At 40.5% G+C, this 24440-nt stretch overlaps 3 protein-coding genes across 9 annotated transcripts in view; 2 read left to right on the top strand and 1 right to left on the bottom strand.

Annotated features, from left to right (window-relative positions):
• Positions 1–5444, bottom strand: part of PMS1 (PMS1 homolog 1, mismatch repair system component) — a 48774-nt gene extending 43330 nt beyond the window's left edge. The window contains exons 1-2 of one of the 2 annotated variants that reach the window (XM_074595533.1): positions 5304–5444; positions 2206–2359 (exon numbers count right to left, since the gene is read on the bottom strand). In XM_074595533.1, the coding sequence (XP_074451634.1) occupies positions 2206–2337 (132 nt within the window). In that variant the 5' untranslated portion in view covers positions 2338–2359; positions 5304–5444. Of the gene's footprint in view, positions 1–2205; positions 2360–4091; positions 4180–5303 lie in introns of those variants that run through there. The other variant, XM_074595532.1, reaches the window with a different exon arrangement.
• On the top strand, positions 4969–12827 carry ORMDL1 (ORMDL sphingolipid biosynthesis regulator 1). Of its 4 annotated transcripts, none has more exons than XR_012588423.1 (5): positions 4980–5502; positions 7035–7228; positions 9627–9778; positions 10802–10855; positions 11300–12755. XR_012588423.1 is itself a non-coding variant. In XM_074595539.1 (4 exons), exons 2-4 carry the CDS (start codon positions 7055–7057, stop codon positions 11433–11435), a joined length of 462 nt encoding a protein of 153 aa, XP_074451640.1. In that variant the 5' UTR covers positions 4969–5502; positions 7035–7054; the 3' UTR covers positions 11436–12827. The 4 variants fall into 4 exon arrangements, 2 of the variants coding, with proteins under 2 accessions (XP_074451640.1, XP_074451641.1); XR_012588424.1 differs by having other exon boundaries at positions 5387–5502; positions 7048–7228; XM_074595539.1 differs by lacking the exon at positions 10802–10855 and having other exon boundaries at positions 4969–5502; positions 11300–12827.
• A 382-nt stretch (positions 12828–13209) lies between these two features.
• Positions 13210–18842, top strand: OSGEPL1 (O-sialoglycoprotein endopeptidase like 1). Of its 3 annotated transcripts, none has more exons than XM_074595536.1 (8): positions 13216–13407; positions 13577–13826; positions 14467–14854; positions 15780–15984; positions 16068–16216; positions 16735–16865; positions 17493–17564; positions 18682–18842. In XM_074595536.1, exons 2-8 carry the CDS (start codon positions 13615–13617, stop codon positions 18773–18775), a joined length of 1251 nt encoding a protein of 416 aa, XP_074451637.1. In that variant the 5' UTR covers positions 13216–13407; positions 13577–13614; the 3' UTR covers positions 18776–18842. The 3 variants fall into 3 exon arrangements, with proteins under 3 accessions (XP_074451636.1, XP_074451637.1, XP_074451639.1); XM_074595538.1 differs by having other exon boundaries at positions 13274–13407; positions 14472–14854; XM_074595535.1 differs by having other exon boundaries at positions 13210–13826.
• Positions 18843–24440: the final 5598 nt, after the last annotated feature.

Here is a 24440-nt window from a genome sequence, read left to right as displayed (position 1 = left end):
AATAAAGCTGAGGTTCCAATGAATTCATAGATACCACTCAACACCTTATAGAAAGGTCATGGTTCGGTTTCTAATCAAATGACTGGCTTTTAATTGTAATTGCAGTAATATCACATTATCTAAAACTACAACATAAGCTGATGTTCTTCCCAGTGTTGTGTAAAAGCTAGTTGATACACAGTGCAAAGATGTTCAGTAACATCACTTATTGGAGTTTGGTCAACCAAGAAGTTAACAAGAATAAAACACCAGCCAAGGCTTCCCACTACAACTTTCTACAGTTGTAGAGAACCACAGTTTCTACCTGAGAACCATTCCACCTGCAGGTTAACTCCTGTCTGTCTGTCGCCAAAAAAGCCATTCTGGTCTTTGTTCAGGCAAATTGGGTGACAAGTTTGAATGAATCAGCTAGCCTTCCTAATCCATAGGGAAAAGGTTAAAACAATGAAAACTCTCCAAGTTTCAGCAAAAACCCATCAAGCTGTAAAATGAAATTTCAAAGTTTCCATTCTCTGTTATGCTTTTGAACCAATCCAAAGTTAATGTGGTCGTTCAGGTCTATTATGCGGTCAACCTTATTTAAGTGTTATGCAATAAAAATAGTATTGTGATATAAAAACATTCTTATCACAAAAAAAATCTCAGGAAGAGAATCCATGCTTTACATGGATTATTTTGTACAGTATTATGTACAGCTGTGCAAAGTGCAAATTTTCTCTTCTCCCCTAGTATTCACAGAATAACAATCAGCAAGTCTCATTTACTCACTGGCAACCTGTGTAAGGCCAGGTTGGTTTGTTTGTTTTAGAAATACAGCAATTTGAGCTGAACTGACAAAAAATGTAACAGTAGTGCTGATGACTCACGCGCTGGAAATGTTTGAAAATGCTCATTTAAATTGATTTGGGACCTCTCATTATGGAAACAGCTGGCTTTTGCACAGTGAAACCCACACTGATTAGAGAGCTTTCTCCCCCGGCTATCTCCATGGCTCTATATCCACACTCCAGTAAAACAGACAAGGTTTGTTCTAACAATTTTTGAAGGCTCCAAAACCTTCTGTTGACTTCTTGTGGTTATTGATCCACTCACAGCATCTGATTCCGACTCCCCTACCCCCTGAACTGTGCACACACTGCTCGCTTTGGAGTTACTCATGAAGCGAGATACTACACAGTCTAAATATTGAGATGACAGAGGTCATCACAGACCATAGTTAAGACAGAGTATCTTTAGCTCACTTAAGGCAAATAACAAATAAGCATGTTCCTTGGCAGGAAACCATACTCAGATGGAGAACACTTGAGACTCGTTCAGAAAAGCCAGCAGTGACATGGACAAAAAAACAAGCAGAAATTGAATTGCCCTCCAAACTAAGACCATTTGTCTAACACTTAATTCAAGAATAGCTTATACATTCACTGTTATTTGCAGGAAAGAAAAGTGGATGCAATTCTGGACAAATGCATTTACACACACTGTAACTCCTACTAAGCAGGAGATACTGCTGCTATGCAGCTGTTGACAAAATACTGCAAAACCAGAAATACTCAGGAAAGAAAGAGGAGCTGATCAGCTAGCCATTTTACACCGTTAGGGGGGGAAAAGCACAAATTTCTTATTATGAACAATATCTTATTTTTTTCAGAAATCATCCTTGAGTAATATGCCAACTTTTTTTAACACCTTATAAAAATAAAATTTTAAAGTAGCCAGAACTCATCATGCTGATTAGGGACCATGCGATAATTTGTATTACCAAAACATCTAACATGGCCATCAATGACCTCTTCCATTGTTTACATTTTCACCTTCCTGGCAGTATTTTGCAATAAGACTTAAACATGCCAGTCTAGAAGTGAAATGGGAAGTTCAACATCTTTTAAAACAAGTTATTAGCCAGAAAAAGTAAAGTAGGAAAAGAAGTATTAAAGAAGCTGACAGTTTTTCCCCTCAAGATACACTCAGGAGCACAAATATGACTTACTGTTTCAGTGGGGCCTCAAAAACATTACGGGAACCCAACTTTGGACCATTTTTATTTGAGGTTAAAATATACATGCATAAACACTGTTAATACCCTTCCATTCCCAAAACCACGATAACCTAAAAAACCCCAAAAAACATTTGCAGTGAAACAACTTTTCTTGCATCTTATTTTACATCCAATTATTTGTAAGAGTAAAAGAAAGAACTAGGATTTACCAGTTTAATATCAATATTTGTGGCACTGGCATCCAAGGAATTTTCTATAAGCTCCTTCACCACGCTGACAACTGATGTGATCACCTGAGAACTTGAAAGGAGACGAATAGTTTCTGCTGGCAGCTGTTTCATAGTGGAGTAAGATTCAAAGAAGCTGCATAGAAATAGAAAAAGAACGTAAAAGGAACATTACAAAAACACATTTCTAAGTAATTATTTTACAGAAACTTTTAAATGTAGACGAATCATAACATTACAGATAAAGAGTAAAATTTTCAAGATACAGTAAGACCCAGCCTCCTCTGCAGTCAACGGGAGTTTGACCTGTGGAAGAAACAGAACACAGGTCTAGACTAGAAAACATTATTTTAAGTAGATTAAACTTCTAATGAAAAACCTTAAGAATCCTGAGATACACTGAGCAAAGGAGTATATTATATCACATGTGCACAGTCATCTCCTCTAAATTACTGTAACATGTGCTCGTCATCTTGCAATTACAAGAGTAGACAGACCATATAGTAAGCCAGAGTGCTAGTCAGAAACATCAGATACGGTATTTACCCAGCAGCAGGTCTAATTCCAGCACTGATGCAAAAAAAAAAAATAATAGAACTTTTGAATCTTTGGGGTTTTTTGGTTTTGTTTGTTTGTTTTTACAAACTCCTTACATCATTCCCCCCCTCCCCGCTACATTTACAATTTCTGCATTTAGCACTGCTGTGTTGTGTGTATGATTCCCGGCACCTAAAAATTCATGGAAGAAATATGACCTGAAGGTAACTGTTTCGGAATTGGTAAAGAAGTGGGGAGGAAGCATAGTGGTGCTGAGGCAAAAGTCCTATTCAATGGCGATGTGATCTACCGGCAATAATGAAAAACAAAACAAAACAACACAACTTCAGAATTATCATCTTGCCTTTCTGATCTGACTTACTGTGTGCCCTCAGGCAGGTCGGTTTATTTCTATGTCTCTGTCTCTTCCACTTAAAAATGGAGACACCATTAAAAGCCAACGGAATTTTTTTTTTTTAATCACTGAAAACACTTACAAAGGGTTATAAAACTCCTGCTACATTATAGAGACACTCTACCATGAAGAGATTGTAAGTGGATCTGCAAATTTTTGCATGCATTTCTGTTTAAGTACCCAAGTAGACACAATTAACCAAGCTCGGGGAAAAATCTTTGTCGATCCTTGTAGCCTGACACAAAGAACTCAAGTGCAGTTTTTCAGGCATATGAGAAAGGGGGGAGAAAGAGCATTGCTAGACAGCTCTTTGCACCTCAAGAATGGTTCAGACTTGGGTTTCTTCTCTCCACAGCAGCTCACTTTACCGGGTTACATTACATAACGATATTTACATTGAAAGGCAAACAATCCCGGCAGTCCTGGCTCCCAGGCTCGATTCAGTCCAAGCTATCTACTGGAGAACACAGACGGCAGGCTCAGCACCCATCCCAAGGATATGAGCACACGTGGAGGAACGGAGCAAACCCAGATTTCCTCCTGACACCGTCAGGACACAGCGAGGGGCTGCAGACAACACCCCAGAGTGCCACTATCCTGCAGGGTATATGCAGCTGATAGAACAATTACAGGACACTTCGCTGCCTTGATGTCCACTCTTTAAACATAAAAGACAAAGAACATACATGCTTACTTGGGAAAAAAAAAGGTACAGTGTTTTGAAGAGGAAGCAGAATTAAAACTTTCCTAAGACCAGCTACAGAGAGGTTTTCTCTTTATACTTATTTACATTCCAAAGGGAGTTTGCCTTTCAGATGTGGTAAAAAGATCTGACAAATCAGTTTTCCACCAAACAAACTGGAAAAGGAGCATGAAGACGCGTGTTTTTCAAGACAGGCTAATATTAATCACGTACACGCATTCAGAGAGGCAGGTTTCACCATTCTGTGATTCTATTTCCTCACACATTCATGTGTTACACAGGCCTCCCGTGTCAAGTGCTGCATGATTAACTAATGACAAGTGCCAGATGAAACACTGACTGAGACAAGGGAGGGTCTTAAAACAAAAACGTTGCAGATCCCAAAGACAAATTTTCTATGAGGTGTGACTGATGCAGGTGCTGTGCCCTCCCCTCCCCTGGGCCCAAGCCACCCTGCACAGGGCTGCTGGCTGCTCCATGGATGGCAGAGGGTGGCCGCACGGCCACATCTCGGTCGGGGGCTCCTGCAGGGAGGGAGCGATCTCTAGTACCTGCTACCTATGGATGCATTTCCAGCCCCCAATTACTTTTAGGGAAGAGATATGTATTTCAGCTCAAGCCGTATTAGTACTACAGCTCTTTGCTGACTGGATGTGTTATAATCCGTGCTCAGTGGGAAGGACTTTCTGAGAGCACCGTCACCGATACTGTCCTTTCACCCCTCTGAAAGTGGGCAGCCACCCCAGCACGGGGGGCTCGAAACAGCTGTAACACCGCATGCCATCAGGTAAAGCACGAACAAAGACTCCTAAATCTTCATAGCTGCAGCCCCACGGATTTCTGGAGCAGCACCCACACCCCGCTCCAACAGCCACCGTTCTTAGGAGTCCACCAAAACACCAACTCAGGAAACTCTTTCCGAGGAAAAAAAGAGGGAGAAAAGCTGCAGCTAAAACCTGCGGACAGTCACCCTTCAGTTCACCTAAAACCACACGAACGGCCCCCGGTTCCCGCTTCTGCTTTTCGTCAGGGAAAACACGAGGAGCGCCGCGCCAAAACAGCGCAAGGGAGGGGAGGGAAAAATAGGGGAGGAGAGAGAAGGGAGGGCAGCCACCATGGCAAGGGACGCGGCTCCCGCCCGGCCAGCACGCCTGGCTCCCCGGCACCGCTTCGGGGGCCGCCGCGCCGCACCGCACTAGGCCCAGCAGGCCCGGGCCTAGGCCCAGGCCCGTCCCGCGCAGCCCCGGGGCGGCAGCGGTTCTCGCCGCAGTGCCTCCAGCTGCCCAGGGGAAGCAGCGTCCCCGCCCCAGCCGGGGCCTCGGGGCAGACAGCAGCGGCGGTAGCGTTCCCCACAGCGGGCAGGCAGCTGCCCTCCGCCGCCCTTCCCGGGCACCCGCCCCCCGCAAGGCCCCTGGGCTGCGCTACCTGCGCGTCCGCCGCGCCCCGCTCCCGCCGCTGCCGCTGCTGTGGGCGGTGCGGGCGGCCCGGCCCCTCCCCTGGCCGCCAGCCCTGCCCACGGGGCGGCCGGCGGGGTTCTACCTGCGGCTGGCAGCCCGCGCCTCCGCTCCTGCTCCTCGGGGGCTGTGGCCACAGCGCGGCCGGCGGCGCCCGGGCCGGTGGAAAGGTGGGGTGGCGCTGGGGAGGCGGAGGATGGGCGGGAGAGCTGGGCTGCCGCTATCGGCCGCCTGCCGGTACTTGCTAGCAGGCCTCGAGGCCCCCGGCGGCGGTGGCTGCTGGGCCGGGCCCTGAGGCGAGCGGCGGCGGGAGGGGGTCTGCTCGCAGGGTGGGCGGTCGGGAAGGGAGGTGGCTCCCCGGGGAGGCCACGGCTGCTGCGGGAGCGACCTGCGGCGGGTCTTGGCGGGCGCAGCGTCCCGCCGCTTCGGTGCGGCCGGGCTGCCGGCGGCGAGGGGGGGCAGCGCAGGGGAACGGAGAGAAGGTGCCCATCGGATTAAGTGAGAAACGTGAGGAAGGGGCAGGAGGAGGCGGTAGGCTGTGCCAAGATGTAGGTCTGGGTACTCGCTCAGCTGCCGTGCCGCCTCCCGCGGCGGCAGGCAGGGAAGCAGGGAGGACCTGGCTTCGCGCATCTCGGGTACCGTGCTCCCTCCTCATGCACCTTTTGAAATACTTCGCGGCAAGTATTGATTAAAATCAGCATTGCCCCCGGTTCGGTTTCAGGTTCATCGCATCTATTTTTATTCTGCAGCCTACTCTTACTTAACATTACAAAATACTTAGGTGTTACAGTGCTTTACAGCACTCGGCAAGTATCAGAGACAAGCTTCCTACCAAAAGCAAACTATTTATTCTGGTTAAACAACACCATTGTTGACTGACTTAGAAGGAAGTCAGAAAAACTCCATCCCGGACTCATAAATGAATATAAATAGTTTTACAGATCATGTGAATATGCAGCGTGCAATGAGGTTTTTTTAATTATCGTGAATTTTAGTACAACAGGCCAAGTGAGTCACTTCAAGTAAGTTCTGTCAGTCTCCTGCAGAAATCAGCGTTATGAAACTGTTCTATCTCTGCATATGTCTGTCAATGTGAAAACTTTTGAACCCGTTCGCTAATTTCAGCCAGACTTGAAAGACAGAAATGTCTGCCTGAAAACTAACAGGTGGGGAGAGGAGGAAAATCTGAAATCTGGGCTCTGCTGCAAGAGAGGCAGGCATAAATTAGTCCTTATTTGTTCTTTCTAGCAGTAGGTAGCTGGGCAATTGCTATATGTAGAATTCTTCGTTAGCCGTTACATGAATGGGAAATGGGGAAAATTGTCTGATATGGGAAGTGGAGAAAGACCTGGGGATATTGTCGTGGATGGTGAAAGGAATTTAGAGGACAAAAGTTACAAAGCTTGCTTTCTTACAGGTTTGCAACTTTAGCTTCTAACAGCACAGCTTACTATTTTTTTTAAAATGTCCCTTCTGTAGCAGGCTTTGTGGGTTTTATTTGTTTGGGCGTTTTTTAAGCAAACAGTTCCTAACAGCCCCTTTGTACTGACTTCTCTGTAAACCGTACTTTAAAGATCTTGAGGTACATCCTGGCTTATGCACTTACGTGTTCCTTCCAGACTTTTAAAACAGCCTTTTCCCAATTTTGAAAATGGCGCATGTTAGTTGCCTTCCTATAACAGTAGTCTCAATCTTCAAACAGTTGTGTTTTGTAGAGTAAAAATGAACGTAGGAGTTGCCCACAGCGAGGTAAATCCAAACACACGGGTGATGAACAGTCGTGGAATGTGGCTGACGTATGCACTCGGAGTTGGCATGCTGCACATTGTCTTGCTCAGCATTCCTTTCTTTAGTGTCCCTGTCGCCTGGACTTTAACAAATGTGATTCACAACCTGGTAAGTACCCTCTCTTGTAACAAAGTTTGAAAAGTTGTTCATACGTATTTATTTTTAGTAGCAGGAGAGGAGGAAAACACCTAGCCAAAACGCCACCTCTGCTTGGTTTGTCCACTGTTAAAGAAGTTGGCTTTTTTGGGGAGGAGGAGTGAGTGATACACGTGATCACTTCGGGTTTAAGCACAAAAGACGTGAAATATTCCTTATATATTTTATGTATTCTTTTAAAAGGCATTTAATTAAGCTAGAATTTTGCAAACATAAAATCATCATGCCAGCCGACTTTTACAGTGTTCTGCATATTATTAGAGAGCTGTACTGAATCCATAAAATATATTACATTTTTAATTCTTGCATATTATCTACTAATGTTTCTATACAAATCTGTTAGTATCCCAAAATGTTTAATTTCAGCGCTTTACCTGTTCCTTGGCCAGAAACTTTTGTGTTCTTTTTCTTCTCGCTTTGATTTCTGGTCAAGCTAGATAAATTTTAGCTCAGAATGACTTCAGCATACAATTCTGTCACTATACGTGCCATAAGAAAAATCTTACTTGAAAACAGTGAGGAAAAAACTGGACTACCTTAACCCAAGCCCTGAAATAATTTGTTATTCAGTGGGTCGTGATTTGCATGGTGACTTTTGTATGCAAAAGGATGTGGAAGCTGAAGACTTAGAGAATCTTTCTGCCCCCTCTCCCCAGGGTACTGTAACTTTGTTGTAATCATTTAACGTAAAGCAGCTTTGGATATTGGTCCTGCCAAGCTTAGAGAAAAGACATCCATAATCAGCAATTTCCATCATACTTGAAGTTTGCTAACTCAGCTTTCTAAGATTAACAGCAAAGTAGTCTTGACAAAAAGGTAGCTTATTCCTTATTTAGGAAAATGATAGTTCACTTTAAAGACTGAGGTTGGATAATACCCTCTTGAATCCTGTAAAAAAAAAAATAAATTTGTTTTTTATTTTTGTAGATAGGTTTAAAACGAATAGTGGGATTGTAAGCATCATTAAAGCATTTTGTACATTATCTTTGACAGCATCAGACATGCCTGACTTTGGAAGATGTTGGCAGAGACAAGTATTACTAAATATTTCCCAAATGCCTTACCGAATTCATTGCAAGTAGCTATAATGACAACAGGGATGAGAGCATGCACTGGCAAGTAGTTTTCTAGTGGATCACTAGAAAATGAGTATAAACTGCACTTTTGGATATTTCAGCATCTAAATGGCACCTTTTTGGAAACCAATCCTTGAAGAGTTTGACAAACAAAAAAAATCCTGGATTTCCACTAATGGAAAACTCTTAGCTGACCTTGAAAACATTTTTGGTTGTCCTTTTTGCAAGTACCGGTGCAAAATAAAATGTGTATTAAGCATTTGTATCTGTCCTAAAAGTGCTTTTTGGTTAAGTTATTCAAACTGAGAGGCTGCAAACATCATGAGTTGAAGAAGTAATTAAGCAGATGAATTCTCTTAGGTTAATAGGCCTCCAGTCAGGGGGCAGTTCCAAAAAAAAGTGGAAGACGATGTGAAGTGATTTGCTCAACTTTTAACTCCCTTATAAGAATTCGGAAGAAATGTGATTTTTCTATATAAAGCTTTATATAAAAATTTCTGTATGTACATAAGTAATGAACACACCTGGAATAAAGGAAATGGAAGTCTCTCATATTTTCTGGTAGAGACTCATCCTTGGAGTTGGTATGCTCTCTTCGATAGCAAACAAATGTTCGTTAAAACTGGAAGAGGGTGGACACCCCTGTCTGATTGACCTCTGGGCCCAGATTGATCTTTCAGAACAGACTAGGCATGGCATGCTCCCATCGAGCAGAAACAACCGCAAAGAACAGGAGAAGCAGCAAAGAGAGGGACAGATGGCATTCAACAGATTGCTGGTAGTCAGCTTCGAAGTATTTGAAGCTGGTGGGGGGCTTGAGAAAGCTTTCAAAAGTTCCTGTAATATTGCCAGTGTTTGTAGATAGTTTTTTTGCTTTGTGCAGACTCTACCTCCTAACTCATTTAACACTGTTTTCAGAAAGCGGTAATATAAATTGGCAGCCCTAAACTTGTTACAGCCCTTGTTGAAATTCTGTTGATTTCATATAATTTTTGCCATCTAATATAGAAGACAAGGCAGTGGATCGGATGTCACATAGATTTTGGCTTTAATTCTGACTCTGCCACTGACTGCGCAACCTCGGGCAAAAAAAAAATCACTTTTTGTCTCTTCCTGCCTCTTCTGTAATTTGTCATTACACGCTAGCAGCAATTTGGGTGAGAATTCATTTACTCTCCCTTTTTTTCTTTTTTTTTTTTTTTCCTTTACAATGTAACAATTATAAAAAAAATACAGCTAAAAGTGCCACTGTATTTACTTTTTATTTTCCCCAGGGAATGTATGTGTTTTTGCATGCAGTAAAGGGAACTCCTTTTGAAACACCTGATCAGGGGAAAGCTAGGCTACTAACACACTGGGAACAACTGGATTATGGAGTACAATTTACATCTTCAAGAAAATTCTTCACAATCTCTCCTATAATTCTGTGAGTTCAAAACTGTATTATGGATTAACTGAATCATAAACTCATGATTTCAAAAGCAGCAACAAAATGAGTTGCAATTTACTTTCTAAAAGAATTTTCTCTCGCTTTTTTTTGTTTGTTTGTTTTTTTCCTTGCTTATTTGTTCTTACATCAGAGAGATAAGGAGTACATACTTACAGGCCATATAATCAACAGTCTTTCTTCCTGCAGCTTTCGACACTGCAGTTCACATACTGAAGTCGAAGTTCGTAAACAGTTATTAATGGGGCAGGTTTTAAAAACCAGAAACGTTATGAGGAAAACTTACTGTTAACTCTTGAAGTTCCTTAAGAGGTTGTGAAGTCATAAATATTGAAAATCTAAACTAAGTGCCTTTAGCACATGCACATGGCGGCATTTATTAACCATTTTGCAACTTGTGAGTTACAGGGAAAGCGGCAGTCCTCACCGAATGGGGTCCAGGATTTTGTATGTCAGTTTTGCTTTGCAGTGATTATCTTCTGTTTACACTAGTTATGTAAAGAGGTTAGAAATTCTACGCCGCCTGTCTCTGTTGGCAAAAGTATGGTTGCATAACTGAAGAAAATCAGACACGTATTTAATATCCAATTCTAAAAAGTCTTTCTGTCTTCCACTCAAGGAAGTTGTCCACTTGCGTGGCAGGATCCAAGGGGAAGGGAAGAAAATGCATTGTGTTTACAAAATTGTTCACAAAGGGTAGACACTGAAAATATATATATTACTCCTCAAAAAAACCTTCTCTTCATTCGAAGATAGCTTCCCACGTTCCAGTGGAAATTTTGTGTAACACTTGTGTATTTCTCTTCATGCACTAATAATGAATGCATCAGCAGCTGAGTAAACATCTCCCTTTTGCTGGGGGAAAAACCCACAACCCCCGAGTCTGATAGCCTTGTTTCTGTGACTAGTTTTTGCGAAGAATGAGATGAAATTAGCGGCTCAGAGTGTAAAGAACCTGGTAGTGAATTGGATTTTCTGAGGCATATTTCTATATTCTTCCAGTTGAACAGCTTGTGGACTAGCTTAAAAGAAAAACGTGCTGGAAACATCTGCCAGGTGGGAAGCATTTTAAGATCACGCCAATCACAGATGTGCTCGGTGTAAATTATTTTTGCACTGAAAAATGTCAAATGTGTTGTCACTTGAGCTTGCTAGGGTAGCAGAACTGTGAGTATTTTGGTAACAGATGTTACGCTGTTTAAAACCTGTATCAGAAATCAGGCTTGTAGCTGCAGAAGTCAGAGACTCCAACTAGAGGGGCAGGGAGAAATTCTTGAGGAAAATACCAGCTGAGAGTTGCTTTTTAGCACCTTGAGAAGTACGGGAAGAAGAGACAGTCCATTTCTAGAACCTCGGGTGAGATATTTGATACAGGAATAGGTCGGTTGTTAATCGGAACACTATGACTGGTTACTAAAGCACCTTTTCCAACCGTGCTTTGTTTGTTCATGTTTTAGACAAGAGTGTTATCAGCTAAGCTTGCTCTCTTTTCCCCCGCAGGTACTTCCTGGCGAGTTTCTACACAAAGTACGATACAACACACTTTATCCTCAACACAACCTCTCTCCTGACTGTGCTTATCCCCAAGCTGCCACAGTTGCATGGTGTTCGAATCTTTGGCATCAATAAATATTAAGCAGGAGGTCTGACACTGACTGCCCCCTGCCGTGGCTACTGGTGCTCCCCAGGTGAAGAAAACGAGTAGCCTGCTGTGCTGCGTATCTAGTCGTATTCAGTGAGAGATGCATCTATATCTGAGATGCAATTCCTACTTCCTGCTGCAGCGTTGTCTGGGATGAAAGTTGAGTTTATATGAAGATGCCTTCTAATATTTAAATGTGAATCGGAAACGTCTAGAAGAAAGATTTCCATGAAGAACTGGGCAGGCCCAGCTCTAAAGCCTAATCCCCGCTGAGACTGTATATATGCCTGGCTGATGCGAGTGACTTGAGGAAGGTGTGAGTGACAGTTGAAATGGAGAGAGATGTTTCACAAATACCCGGTCAACCATAATGCAAATGGTGGCTTTACATATAAATCCAGGATTCCCAATGCCAAGGACTGGTGAGGTCTCATTCGTAGATTAAGTGAAAGTAGGTAGTTTTCTGCTGTAGGGGTTGTAAGTGGTTGTGCTCGTTATTGCATTGTAAAAGTTTGTCTCACAGTAAATACTGTGACAGCTAGCATAAACAGATGGTGTAATTCCTGCCTTATCTGTTCTTGTGATTTTTATTTTTTTTTGTCACGAAAACATGAAAATCCTTAACTGTCAGCTCAGGGGATTTCTATATCAACTTCACAGCTCCGTTTATGTGTGCTTTTACAAGTTGCGCCGTGGTGTTTATTTCATTTTGCTTACCGGGATGCTGACTTTTCTATGTGTAAATGGCACATCCCGAAAAAGTGAAATTTCTTTTAAGGTGTGGATTTTTGACTGTTTTCTCTGACAGTTGACTGATGGGCTGTTTTTTAGTAGTTGAGAGGCCTGTAATGGTGAGGGAAAGCACCTGCTGTTGTAGGAGAAGCAGCTCCATTGTAGAGCAACGGTGTCAGAACACATAAGAGAAACTATTCAGGTCATAAGTTAGAACAGAAGCTGAATTAGAAGTAAGTGAATAGGCAAATCATGTGGACTAATTGTATGCAGAAAAAGGTGTAGATAATTTGCATGTCTTGGGAACGTGGAGGAATGCTGTGTTTGAAGGGTACCATGTAGTACAGAGTAATCTTGTATATAATCACCTGGAACTAGATTGAAGGTACATCTAGAGCTCTGAGCGTGCACTTCTCCATCTTGAAAAAAGGATGAATTTTGAAGTCTACCATACGTCTGCCAGCCAAAACCGGCCCAGATTTAACAGAAGACTCCATTTAAGACTTGATTGCCATTTTGGTTGCAGTGACAGACAGTGAGCTGAAAAAAAAAATAAAGGGGGGAAAAAAAACCCGAAACACCTACGGTGGCACACTTATTTTCTTGTTAAGCGAATTTTCTGGCTCTTTACTGATAAAGATGCTGTTTAAAAGGAAAAAGAACACAAGGTAGTAAGTTATGAATTTTAGCAATTAGAATTAATTCCTTGTGTTATTTGCACAGGAGGTGATAACGGGCTCATTTTTTAAAATAACGACCCTCACGAGGCTATGGCAGCCCCTGGAAAGGCCACTGTTTTGTGGACGAGTGGAGCGAAGGGACGGACGCAGGGAAGGGCGCGGGCGCGCGGCTCGGCACCCGCGGAACGCCAATGACTTGCCCTCGGCCGCCTGACGTTCCCCCGCGGCTGCGGCCGGCCCCGGGGTTACGCCCCGTGACGCGGCGGGAGGCGGTTCGCGGCGCGGTACCTCCGGTGGGCCGGGCCGCGGCTGGCGGAAACGGGCCGCTCGGAAAAAGGGGAGGTCGAGGGGCGTGAGGGGGCGGGATATCGCGATGGCGGGGCGCAGCGCGACTGCGCCGTGACAAGCGCGGCTGCGGCCGGCGAGAAGCGGCCCCGGAGGCGCCGCGGTGGGGCCGGGGCCGGGGCCGGGCCGCTGCTCGGGGGCCGCTCGCTTGTGGCTTGTGCCCCTCCCCCGGGACCGCAGGTGAAGGGCTCTCTTGAGGCACGATTAAGGTAAAACAAAGACATTAGCTCCCAACTCTTAAATTATTATTATTTTGTTGTTGTTACGGTCTTAAAAATCATGTGTGGTCATCCATAACTTTAAAAGCAACACCGCCTCTTCAGAACATCAAACCACAGCACCTGCTTAGAGACCCTCCAGTAATAATAAACCGTACAGTTCGTTTCTAGGCGTAACCGCTACATAGGTTTTTAGCAATGAACAGCGTTGCCAAAAGCCTTCTGCCATGGGTTAAGCGCGGCCGAGCTGTGTGGCTGAGAAGCAGCTCTGCGCGCGCTGGAAAACAGCATCTTCGGAAGCTGGTTCTGGGCATAGAGACCAGCTGCGATGACACCGGTGCTGCTGTGGTGGACGACGCTGGCAACGTTCTGGGAGAAGCGCTGCACTGTCAGAAGGAAGTCCATTTACAGTAAGGATATTCTTTTCTCAGGGCTTTTGCCTTAATAATGATTTTACTGTTTTTCTTCCTTGTAATATCATCCATATAAAAGTCTTCTCTCCTCCAGAAAACTCATTGAGAAGTGGGGAGGTGTAAAGACCCGGCTCTTGGGCCGCACCACATCTGCTTGAGATATTATTAAGTATGAGGAAAGAAAAGCTGTGCGTTTGACAAGTTTCCTCCAGTATTTTCTTTCAAAATGAGACAGATTACTTATCTAGCTTGAATTAAAGATGAATTCATTATTTTAAAACCACTAAATGTCTCAAATTTTTTATGGGAAAATTAATCAAATATAGGCATTGTTGGCTAAGTGCGTGAACTGACAAGTGATAAGTTACAGACATGGTGTGGGAACATCATTGAGATACGTTTAAGAGTTATGCGTACCAAAAAAGGGCAAGTTAGATCCTTTTCTGACCTCCCAGCAATAATTGCGCTCTCTTCAGTGCATTGATGCTCTTTACGCTAAACAAGGCATTTGAGAACGTACTAAAGAAACAGCCGGGTTGTGGCAAGGTTTAAGAGGTGTTTGGAATCTATTTTTATACCATTCTATCTGTTGTGAAATGCAAATGTATTGTAATTCTTTGTTGCTTTTTTTTCCTAGAGCAGGTGGAATAATTCCTGTGGTGGCACAGCAACTTCACAGAGAAAACATCGAGCGCGTGGTGAAGGAAGCGCTTAGTGTCAGTGGGGTTTCTGTACCTGAACTCGCAGCTATCGCAACGACAGTAAAACCAGGACTTGCCCTAAGCCTTGAAGTGGGGCTGCAGCACAGCCTGAACCTGGTGAGCAGGTACCAGAAGCCCTTCATACCCGTCCATCACATGGAGGCTCACGCGCTCACCGTCAGACTGACCCATCGCCTGGACTTTCCCTTCTTAGTTCTGTTACTCTCTGGAGGCCACTGCCTCTTGGCAGTAGCACAGGGAGTCTCAGATTTCCTTCTGCTTGGGCAGTCCATAGACATAGCGCCGGGTGACATGCTGGATAAGGTAATATTTCCTTACATAAGCAAATCTAGTTTTTTTTTTTCTTTTTATTGCAGTTATCCTACACAGCGGTAGTATTATCATCAGCCTGAGGGCAGTAATACAGTGCAATATGAGCTTTGCTTAACTTTTTTTTTTCCTATTTTGAAATACCATAGATATAAAGCACGAGAGGCTGTTAAAAATCTGTGCATAGCATCAGTTGTAAATATGTAAATTAATAATATTTTTAGCAAATAGACAACATAACCAAAACTGGTGTTGGAAGTTTCATTGACACCCATTATACAAACACGTTTGAGAAGACTGTGATATTTTAAATGTTTAAAACAATACGTATTAAAAATACTTCTTAATATTTCTGTTATTATTTCTTAATATTTCTTAGCATTTTTTTTCAAAAACAGTTTCAAAAGCCTGTTTTGGCTTTCAGAATCTTTGTGGGTCACTGAGGAAAATCTGTAAAATCAGTTTTTACCAAAAAAAAGTTTTTATGAAACTTGCAGTTTTGTTCTCAAAGTTTTTGAACAGTATTTGTGCGTATTAATTAAAAAAGTGGAAGAGCGAGTGGAGTCAGAAAGGGAATTGTTGAAACCGACTTTGTTCCTGTTAATCTGGTAATAACAGAAAGGCTGTCCGTGTGTTTCCTATAGCATAAAAATTGGGTGAGTAGTGTTTCCTGCAAAATTTGTTGATTCTCATGTTTGCCCAAATTGTTCTAGAATTGCATTTCTAATTACTCCGGGGGGGGAGGGAGGGGAATCCAACTGGTCAATGTCTTGTCCTTGTTGTGCCCCATTTGTAATTTCACGTTGGAGTGGATTTTGTGGTGTCTAATTTTACTCCACGGACGCCAATACAGTGATGGAGTTGCGGGAGGAATTAATTTAGCTCTCTGTGCTGAATCCGTTGTTTATTATCTCCTTAGGTGGCAAGGAGACTCTCTTTAAGAAAGCACCTGGAGTGCCGCAGCATGGCCGGGGGGAAGGCGATAGAGCACTTGGCTCAAACTGGAAACCGGCAGCAGCACGTGTTCACACTTCCCATGCAACAATACCGTAACTGTCACTTTTCTTTTTCTGGACTTCAGAACCTTGTCAATAAAGTCATTATACAAAAAGAAAAAGAAGAAGGTATTTTTAAACGAAGTCAGATGCAGACCATGTTTTTCATGATCTGTACCCAGGAAAACCCATTTGATCGTACATTTTTATAGGTATTCAAGAAGGCGAGGTCCTATCCTGTGTTAAGGATATTGCAGCTGCTGCCCAACATGCAGTGGCCGCTCATATTATCCAGCGGACATATCGAGCCATGCTGTTCTGCATAAAAAATAGCATATTATCATCAAAAAATGCAACTTTGGTGGGTATACATTTTTTTTTTCCTTTTTGTATTTGGCTGTGTAACATTATTGGAAGATGCAGATGCCTTGTTATACTTTCTCCCTGACAGCTGAAGAAGATGTCAGTATGTATTACATTGTGAAAATACCAGGATTAAAGTAATAGTTATATAAATATTTACAATAAAGTCTTTCATAGTTTGGCTTTAAGCGAGAAAGAGATTTTCTTGCCATCTAATCTGACCTTCCGTGACAGTTTAGGCCACATAATTTGATTTAGTGCTCCCCAATACTTGACAGCTGTTCTGGTTATAACATGCTTTTATTCAGGAATCTCTTTTAGCATAATAAGCTCACTTATCATACTATTTTCTGATATGTTTTTATCTTCAAAGATATGTTTTAATCTTCAAATGCATTATTTATTGCTGTCTTCAGAACTTCATCTGATAACCTTTCTTTAAATAGGATGTTAGCTGCGTGTGACCCATCAGTACTTTTAAGTTAATGCCTTTTTCCTTTGTGAAACTGCTGTTAGGTTGTATCAGGAGGAGTTGCAAGCAATCAGTATATCCGAAAAGGTCTACAGACTTTGGCAGATGCAAATGATTTTGCTTTACTGTGTCCTCCTCCAAGACTGTGCACCGACAATGGTGTTATGATTGCATGGTAAGAGTTGTTTCTCTTTGCGTGTGTTCATAGAATCATAGAATCTTCATGGTTGGAAAAGGACCTTTGAGATCATCGAGTCCAACCATACACACACCCACACACACCCACACACACACACACCCACACACACACACCCCAAAAAACAACCAAACAAAACCAAAAAACCCCAACAACCTACAATCTCTGCCCTTCAGAGCATGCCCTGAAGTGCCAAATCTAGAGGTTTCTTAAATGCCTCTAGGGATGGTGACTCAGCCACCTCCCTGGGCAGGCTGGTCCAGTGCCTGACCACTCTTTCAGTAAAGTAATTCTTACTGATATCTAATCTAAACCTCCCCTGCCACAACTTCAGACCATTTCCTCTGCTCCTGTCATTATTCACCTGGGAGAAGAGGCCAACCCCCACCTCTCTACAACCTCCTTTCAGGTAGTTGTAGAGGGCCATGAGGTCTATATGAGAACATTCTATAATGTTCTTTAGAATAGAATGTTTTAAAGAACATTCTATAATGTTCTTTAAAAGCTGGCATCAGAGTCAAGAACAACTGCGTATGGTGACTGAACCACACACGCATGTTCACGTAGTTACGACGTACGTTTTCACATCCTTGCTTTCTCGCTTAGGAATGGCATTGAAAGGTTACGTGCAGGACTTGGTGTTTTGCATAGTACTGACGGCATCCGCTATGAACCAAAGTAAGTGCCTCAATTAATTCACAGTCTGTTTCTTCACTTACTCGCTATGGCCAATGAAAGCGGGAGGGGGTGTAGACTGGAAAGAGGAGCAGAAGCTGATGAGGATTGCCTTTGCAGTGCATATAGGCTTTAAAATTTACCAGCATGTCCTTTTCAATGTAGTTGTGAAATACAAATGATCGTGTCTGGCATTTACATTTGTTTTATCTCAGAAACTTAAATTAGCATACATCGTAACAGTTCTATGTGCTTCCCTATTACCGTTGTGGTATGGGAAAACTGGAGCAAGTTAAGCTGTAATGTGCTCCCCCTGGCTACTCATTCACTGTAGACATAAATCAAAATGCTCCAGGTCAAACTGTCTATTCGTAATGAGCAATCAATTCAAAAAAAGAATTTGACATATAACACCGGATAATACTGGGGGTTTTTTTTACTGATAATACTGATTTTGTTAATGACTTGTTCTATAGATTTAAGTTGATCTAGGCTTAAGGCCAAACAGAATTCTAGCATTTCAAAAGTACCAGCTGGTCTTAAACTTGAATTTTTTTTTAGGGTTTTCCCCTTTATATTTCCAGGAAAACAGACTCGGAAGGTCCCAGGACAAAAAAAAAATTGTTTTATAATTGTCACATGAAAAATGATAAAATACTTTTCTTCAAAAATAACTTGTTTTATGTATCTCATTGAATAATCAATCTCATTGAATAAAATACTAAGTTTTATTAGCTGTAGACTATACATTCTTTAAGATACCCCAGAGATACCTGTGAATCTGTAGTATGTCTTGCATTCATCAGTGAGACGTAAAATGAATTATCAACTAAAATCACAATTCAAATAAAAAAATGTCCCCAAATGAAGGCTTTGAAATCACAACTGTGTTTCCCGAATTTGGAATGACTACAAATGCCAACGTTTCCTCAGTGTAAAGAGGTTTCTAGGTATGGCTTCAGATGGACCATTTTCACGGTCACAGAGTTTTACAGTGCAGGGAATCTGCAAAAGTGAAAAAAAAAAAAAAAAAAAAGAAGGTCTGTGAATCTGCACATCTGTGTGATTTGGAAATAATATTATTTATTTTTAACACATACATAATTTTATTATTTTCTAGAGCTCCCCTTGGAATTGATATTTCAAAAAGAGTTGAAGAAGACTCCATCAAAGTGCCAAAACTAAAAAAGAAGATACAATGGTTGGCATCTTAAAAAATAAAATAAAGTAAATGTAACTATAAATTGTTCAATAAAAACCATTTCAGTGCTGTTACATTTACTGACAGTGGTTGGTTTACAAGCGTTGAAGATCACCTGTCAGAGAAATCAATGCTGTGTGCTGTCACCAAAATGATTGCAGTTACCGCTCCACAAATGTCTTAAGTATTAATTAAAAAAAAAAAAAAAATTAAAAGTGCACTTTCTGATAAACAAACTAATTTGTCCAGTGAACTTAGGCAAATGAAAACATTTTCAGTGTTTATACTTTGTAACTTATAATAAGGTGTTTATCTATTTATAATATATACCATATTATAATTCAACAATATAAGGTTTTAATTGACAGTACGTGTTAAAAAAAAAAATGAATACTTTCCATGATTGAAAAGTTACAGAAAGTGAACACAAGAGAGCACAGATTTTCAAGATGATCTCAATGTGTTAGCTGTGCCAGTACAACTGAATTTCAACAGTGCCGAATTTGCTGCTGCTGGGGTGAGAAGCCTATTATACAAAATTAAAATGTTGGGGCCTAGGGCTAGTGCCCTTAATTTTCTCCTTTTTTTATAAACAGCTCAGTAAAGCTAATCACAGTGTAAATGAGATGCAAGTTCTGAGTTTTGATGTGAATAATGGGTTATTTGACCTTGCCTTTTGATAATAAGTATAATACACTTTTACAGTATTATTCATTACAATGGTATTCACTGGAATAAATACTTCCAAGTATTAAGCATCTCTCCAATAAGAGTTTTCTAATTTGTAATGCGTAAGTTTAAAATTGCTTCCATTTAAATACAAATAAGTAATTGGGATTTGCGGGACAGTTAGACAAACAAGTTGCCTGTTTTTCTAAAATATTTTAATTAATTCTTTTTTAACTTGAAGACAAGATGTAACACATTTACAAGGTACAGGCGTTATTTTTTTCTCCAATACTGAATTTTTGGAAGGTTAAGATCCCTCATTGAGTGCAAACCACTGGAACAAGCCATAGTATTTACATTTTGTTTCTGGAGTCTGATTTTCATGGGATTTCAACTACAAGTAATTTTATCTTTTGGTAATTTATCTGTATCGTTAAGTAGTTTATCTTCTTGGTAAAATAATACCTCATTTAATAAATTTCACTACCACATTTCATAGGCCACATCCAGCAGTATGTTTATACGTCTGGCTCACTGATTTCAACATACATGAAAGACTGGAATTTGTGAAACAAACAGCAAGCAAAAACTTTTTCCTCCCCCGCATTACCTCTAATCTCTCAGTTATCCCAGGTTTTAGTGCTGGTCGTACCTTCCTTGGGATCAACAAGCCAGTCAGTCTTAACTGCTCGAAAGTCGCTCCCTCTTTCCAAATTTTCTGAACGAGGGAGAAATCCCTAAATAGCTGGGTTTTCTGATACGATAAACACTAATAAAATCCAGATACAGTGACCTGATCACTATTATGTTTATCTCATCTCAATTAAGTGTTTAAGAGAGAACACAGCAAAAATGATTATTTTTTTTATTAAAAAAATACTTAAAGTTCTTCCAAAACAAGTACACATGAACGATGCCCCATGTAATTATATGAAAGATCTTTTGTAATATTTAAGTGGACATGTCTTGTAACAAGGAATTAGAAATGCTATTATGACAATTTCCTGGCCTATCTCAGTAAAACAGATTACACGGTTGAAAGTCTGTGCTCAGTGAGTCGTTATTGATGGTGTTTTGATGACCTGTGATTATAGAGCACACAAGGTCTCAAAAGGTTTGCTTCAATGTCACATTCTGTGCATTATTTTTTTTTTAGTTTGTGCCTGAAAATTGAAAGCACAAAAGGAAGCGCTGAAATCGCAGCTTATACCCTTTTGAAAGCAGCTGCTAACCCTTCTGAAAACCTACTTAGAAATATGATGATCTTTGGTTTAAAAAAAAAAAATCAACAAAATAAAATTCAGGACTCTAGTACACTTAAAGACAAGCAAATACAAAATACCAGCTAGGAATAACGAGGCAGATTTGTAGAACGGTAATGGAATCAAATCTATTATGAATCAACAATGTAGTTAAGGCATGTGTTTGGCCTTTGTTATAGGAATAACACATAGGAGACAGGAAATACAGGTTTGGGAATTTTTGCTGTAGTGAGAGGCTGACTGCAACGATGAAGGTGATGCACCAAAGAACTCTCAGTCTACTAAGATGTGTTATGAAACCAGTGTTCACTTGTTCTTCATTGCAGGAAGGATTAAAGTATTTAGCTTCATTTGCAGGAAAGGATTAAAAAAAAAAAAAAGAAAAGCTTTCTGTTTTAAGGAAGCTTCCTTCTTCTTTAAGGAAGTAATGGAGCATGTTTCCTATCGAAATGGATTCCTCAGTCACTGCATGTTATGTATTAAAATAACTTTGAATGCTCTGCAAGTATTTTATTCTTCACTTAGAAAAAGGCTGTAAACTAGATGACCCCTGGAGATCCCTTGCAGCCCTACACTGCTATAACATACGAGGTACATATACCTTGCCCTCATTGCTTGTTAACCTCCTGGATATTATTAAAACCCCCAAAATGTAATCATTTTATATCACTTCAGGAGTCATTGTGCTTTTCAAGTATATTCAGTAACCGTAACAGTCAAACAATTGGTAAGATTTTACATCTAAAAATAATTTAATCTTGAAATTCTCTCTTCGTAAGCTATGTTTGAATAAGTTTGAGAGTAGTTAGTACAATTGAAAACATTTACTTGGAATTTAATATATCTATACCAAGATAAGTAGTTTTCTTACATGAAGTAATACAATCACAATAATACAATGCCTCCTATAGGACATTTTACAGTGCTCAAATAAGGGAAGAAAAAACCCTCCAACCACAATCTCTGCTTGTTTACAATGTAAACCTTAGTTTTATAGTGCTTTTGTAAGGATATTTTCACACGCTTGAATTTAAAGCATGGAAAAAAACAGGTTCTTATTTTGATGAACGATGATGGTTTTCATTTGTTTCTGCAGAACTTTTGTTTCCTTATTTCCAGAAAAAGTAACTGCATTATGCAAAATAAATAGTCGCACAATATTTGGCCACCAACCCTGGATGTTGCCAGCAACTGTACTATAGGTACAGAATTTTAACTAGTGTTTGATAGTATCATTTAATCTGTTAAAAAAATAAATCAAACTGGAATGAAAATATATTTTATTAAGCTACAAAACCGATTATTCCTCTCAAACCTTCACAGTATACTCAGCAGTTTCAGTTAAGTAAATGCCAATCTCACATCAGAAAGGACTTGTATTATTTTAAAGACTACACTATAGTATCTGTATTACTGTGCACGTTCCTTACCTCTTACCATCAAATTCCATCACTGGAATGGGGTAGCGTTCTCTACCTGGCATATTCATGTCAAACAACTGAGCCTTAGAGCCCGACGCGCGACAGGCGGCCTGTGAGAAAACAGTTACTGAACCAGCTGTAAGGATTGTTTACATCAATACCTAACTGCCCACTTCATTAAAATGACCAACAGAACTGCAGCTTCACCAGCCTTACCAATGATCAGCAACCAGGAAGCTGAAGTACAATTTTGATTTCATTTCACGTTTAAAAGTGCTTTGTCTCATGTGCACGTCACAGCAAATTAAACCCGTATCTAACGAGAAGCATCCCTCAGGGACTACTTTATACCTTGTCAGGTGAATCCGTTTTGTTCATTCCTCAGACTACTATTGTGCCATCCAGAAAAGCCACCTAAAGGCTGGGCTGCTTTTAGGGCAATGCTGCCCTTAAGATTAAGGTATCTTGTGCCACCTTGTACGGTTCAGTATTAGCAGCAAATATTCTTCCAGCATACTCACAGAAATAAGTACTGAACACTGTATCAGCCAGGTCTATAAGAACTAAGATAGCCAAGTAACAACATAGTCTAGTCAAAACTATTAACTCCTGGATTAAGCATGTTTTCCCTTATCTCTGATGCTAATTGTAACCAAGTACAATATTCTGTCATGATTTATTAGCTGCAAAGACATACACACACGCACGTTACAAGACAGACAGCAAACTAGAATCACGATCTCTGATGAAATATCCTTTACTGACAGAGTACCAACATCGAAATCAGTTCCCCCATGGACATAAAAATACTCTTTCTGTGCATATTGAAAATGTTGACATTTGAAATTTGGTCCAAAAAACCCAAATGGTTCTCTTTCAGTTTTAACTCCACAAGATATAAAAAAGTGGGGTTTTTTCTTTCTTAGAAGTAGCAATAAGTCAATAGCTTAAAACACTCAAGTTATTTCAGTATTTAATATAAAAGATACATATATATATATAATTTAAATACAAAAAATCTGCAAGGTGTGATATTTTGGAAGATAGAAAAACATAAATGCAAAATTTGAATTTAAAAAATCAGTAAATTTAGGTTTTTTACTGGAATATGGCTGAAGATGTTTACTTAAATTTGGGCATTCCACCTTCTTTTTAAACCCCAGTAAAAATGGAGCTTAAGGTACTCTATATTCCTGCAGATAGCCGTGATTTTTTCCAATTATTTCTTCAGAAGCTTTTGCTGAAGAGATAGCCTCTGCTGCAATCTGGTTTGGTTTGTATCTTAATATGCCTCTGTTGATCTTACCACATTGGTGAACCTATTCGCCACATGAAACCTAAACACATTTTCATGTAGCTTCACTTCTGTAGTGCAAGCATCAATTTAAATGGCATATTATCAGCATATTGCATAAAGACTTTTTTTTACTGTACTGTTTGGGTTATAAGTTGGATCTTCGTTCGTATTTTCATCATAGGTTTCCTAAAATTCATGCTTAGTGGAAATATCAAGAATATCAAAATATCCCGCAAAACCAGGAATGAGTAGAAAAACCTAGAAGGTGAAATGAAATATTTTAGAACGCTATTGTTGCCTTCCATAAAAATACGTTTGTACCACCTAAATGCAAACATTAGTCTTTATTTTTAAAAATGTATTTGTAAGATGCACTATAACCTGATAGTATTGTTATTAATACACTGGGAACTATTACTTCTATGTAAGTTAGAACGTTAAAAGATTCTTTTCTCTCTAACATCATCTTTTTTATTATATAACAAGGCAACTAATTTTGAATCTTAATTATACAGATATGGTAAATGATATAAATAGAACTACGTAGAGTGTTTGGGGAAAAAGTATATACACACGTATCTTATGAATTCTTCAAAATACATCTCTTAAGCCTGGAGCTCTTGTTATTCTTAGAGAGACCTTCCGAGTACTGAGGACTTTTGGAAATCCAACCAATAACTTAAATACCACGGTGGATGCGGAGCTTTTTTGGAAATGCGTGAATTTACAGCACTTCATATCATCTTATAATTTTGCAGGAGATCCAGCGATCTATATTTTTTTCAAGTAATGATCCCAGCTTTAGGAACGCCATGTATAAGCTACATGCAGTATCAGGTATTTTTTTTAATAGGAAAGTTTTCGTACTCTCCTCCTGAACAAAACTCTAAAAATATTTCCATCTGTCTGGGTTTTCCCATCTGTATCAACGTTCATTTCAAAGCACTCTAAGATCCAGACACATTTCTCTTTCAGTATGTATGCCCTAAGCTTCTACCGTGTAGTCAACACTGATAAAAATTTGTCCAA

Source organism: Larus michahellis, chromosome 7 (assembly GCF_964199755.1).
Source record: "Larus michahellis chromosome 7, bLarMic1.1, whole genome shotgun sequence".
Lineage (NCBI taxonomy): Eukaryota > Metazoa > Chordata > Aves > Charadriiformes > Laridae > Larus > Larus michahellis.
This window is presented reverse-complemented; position numbering and strand designations above follow the sequence as displayed.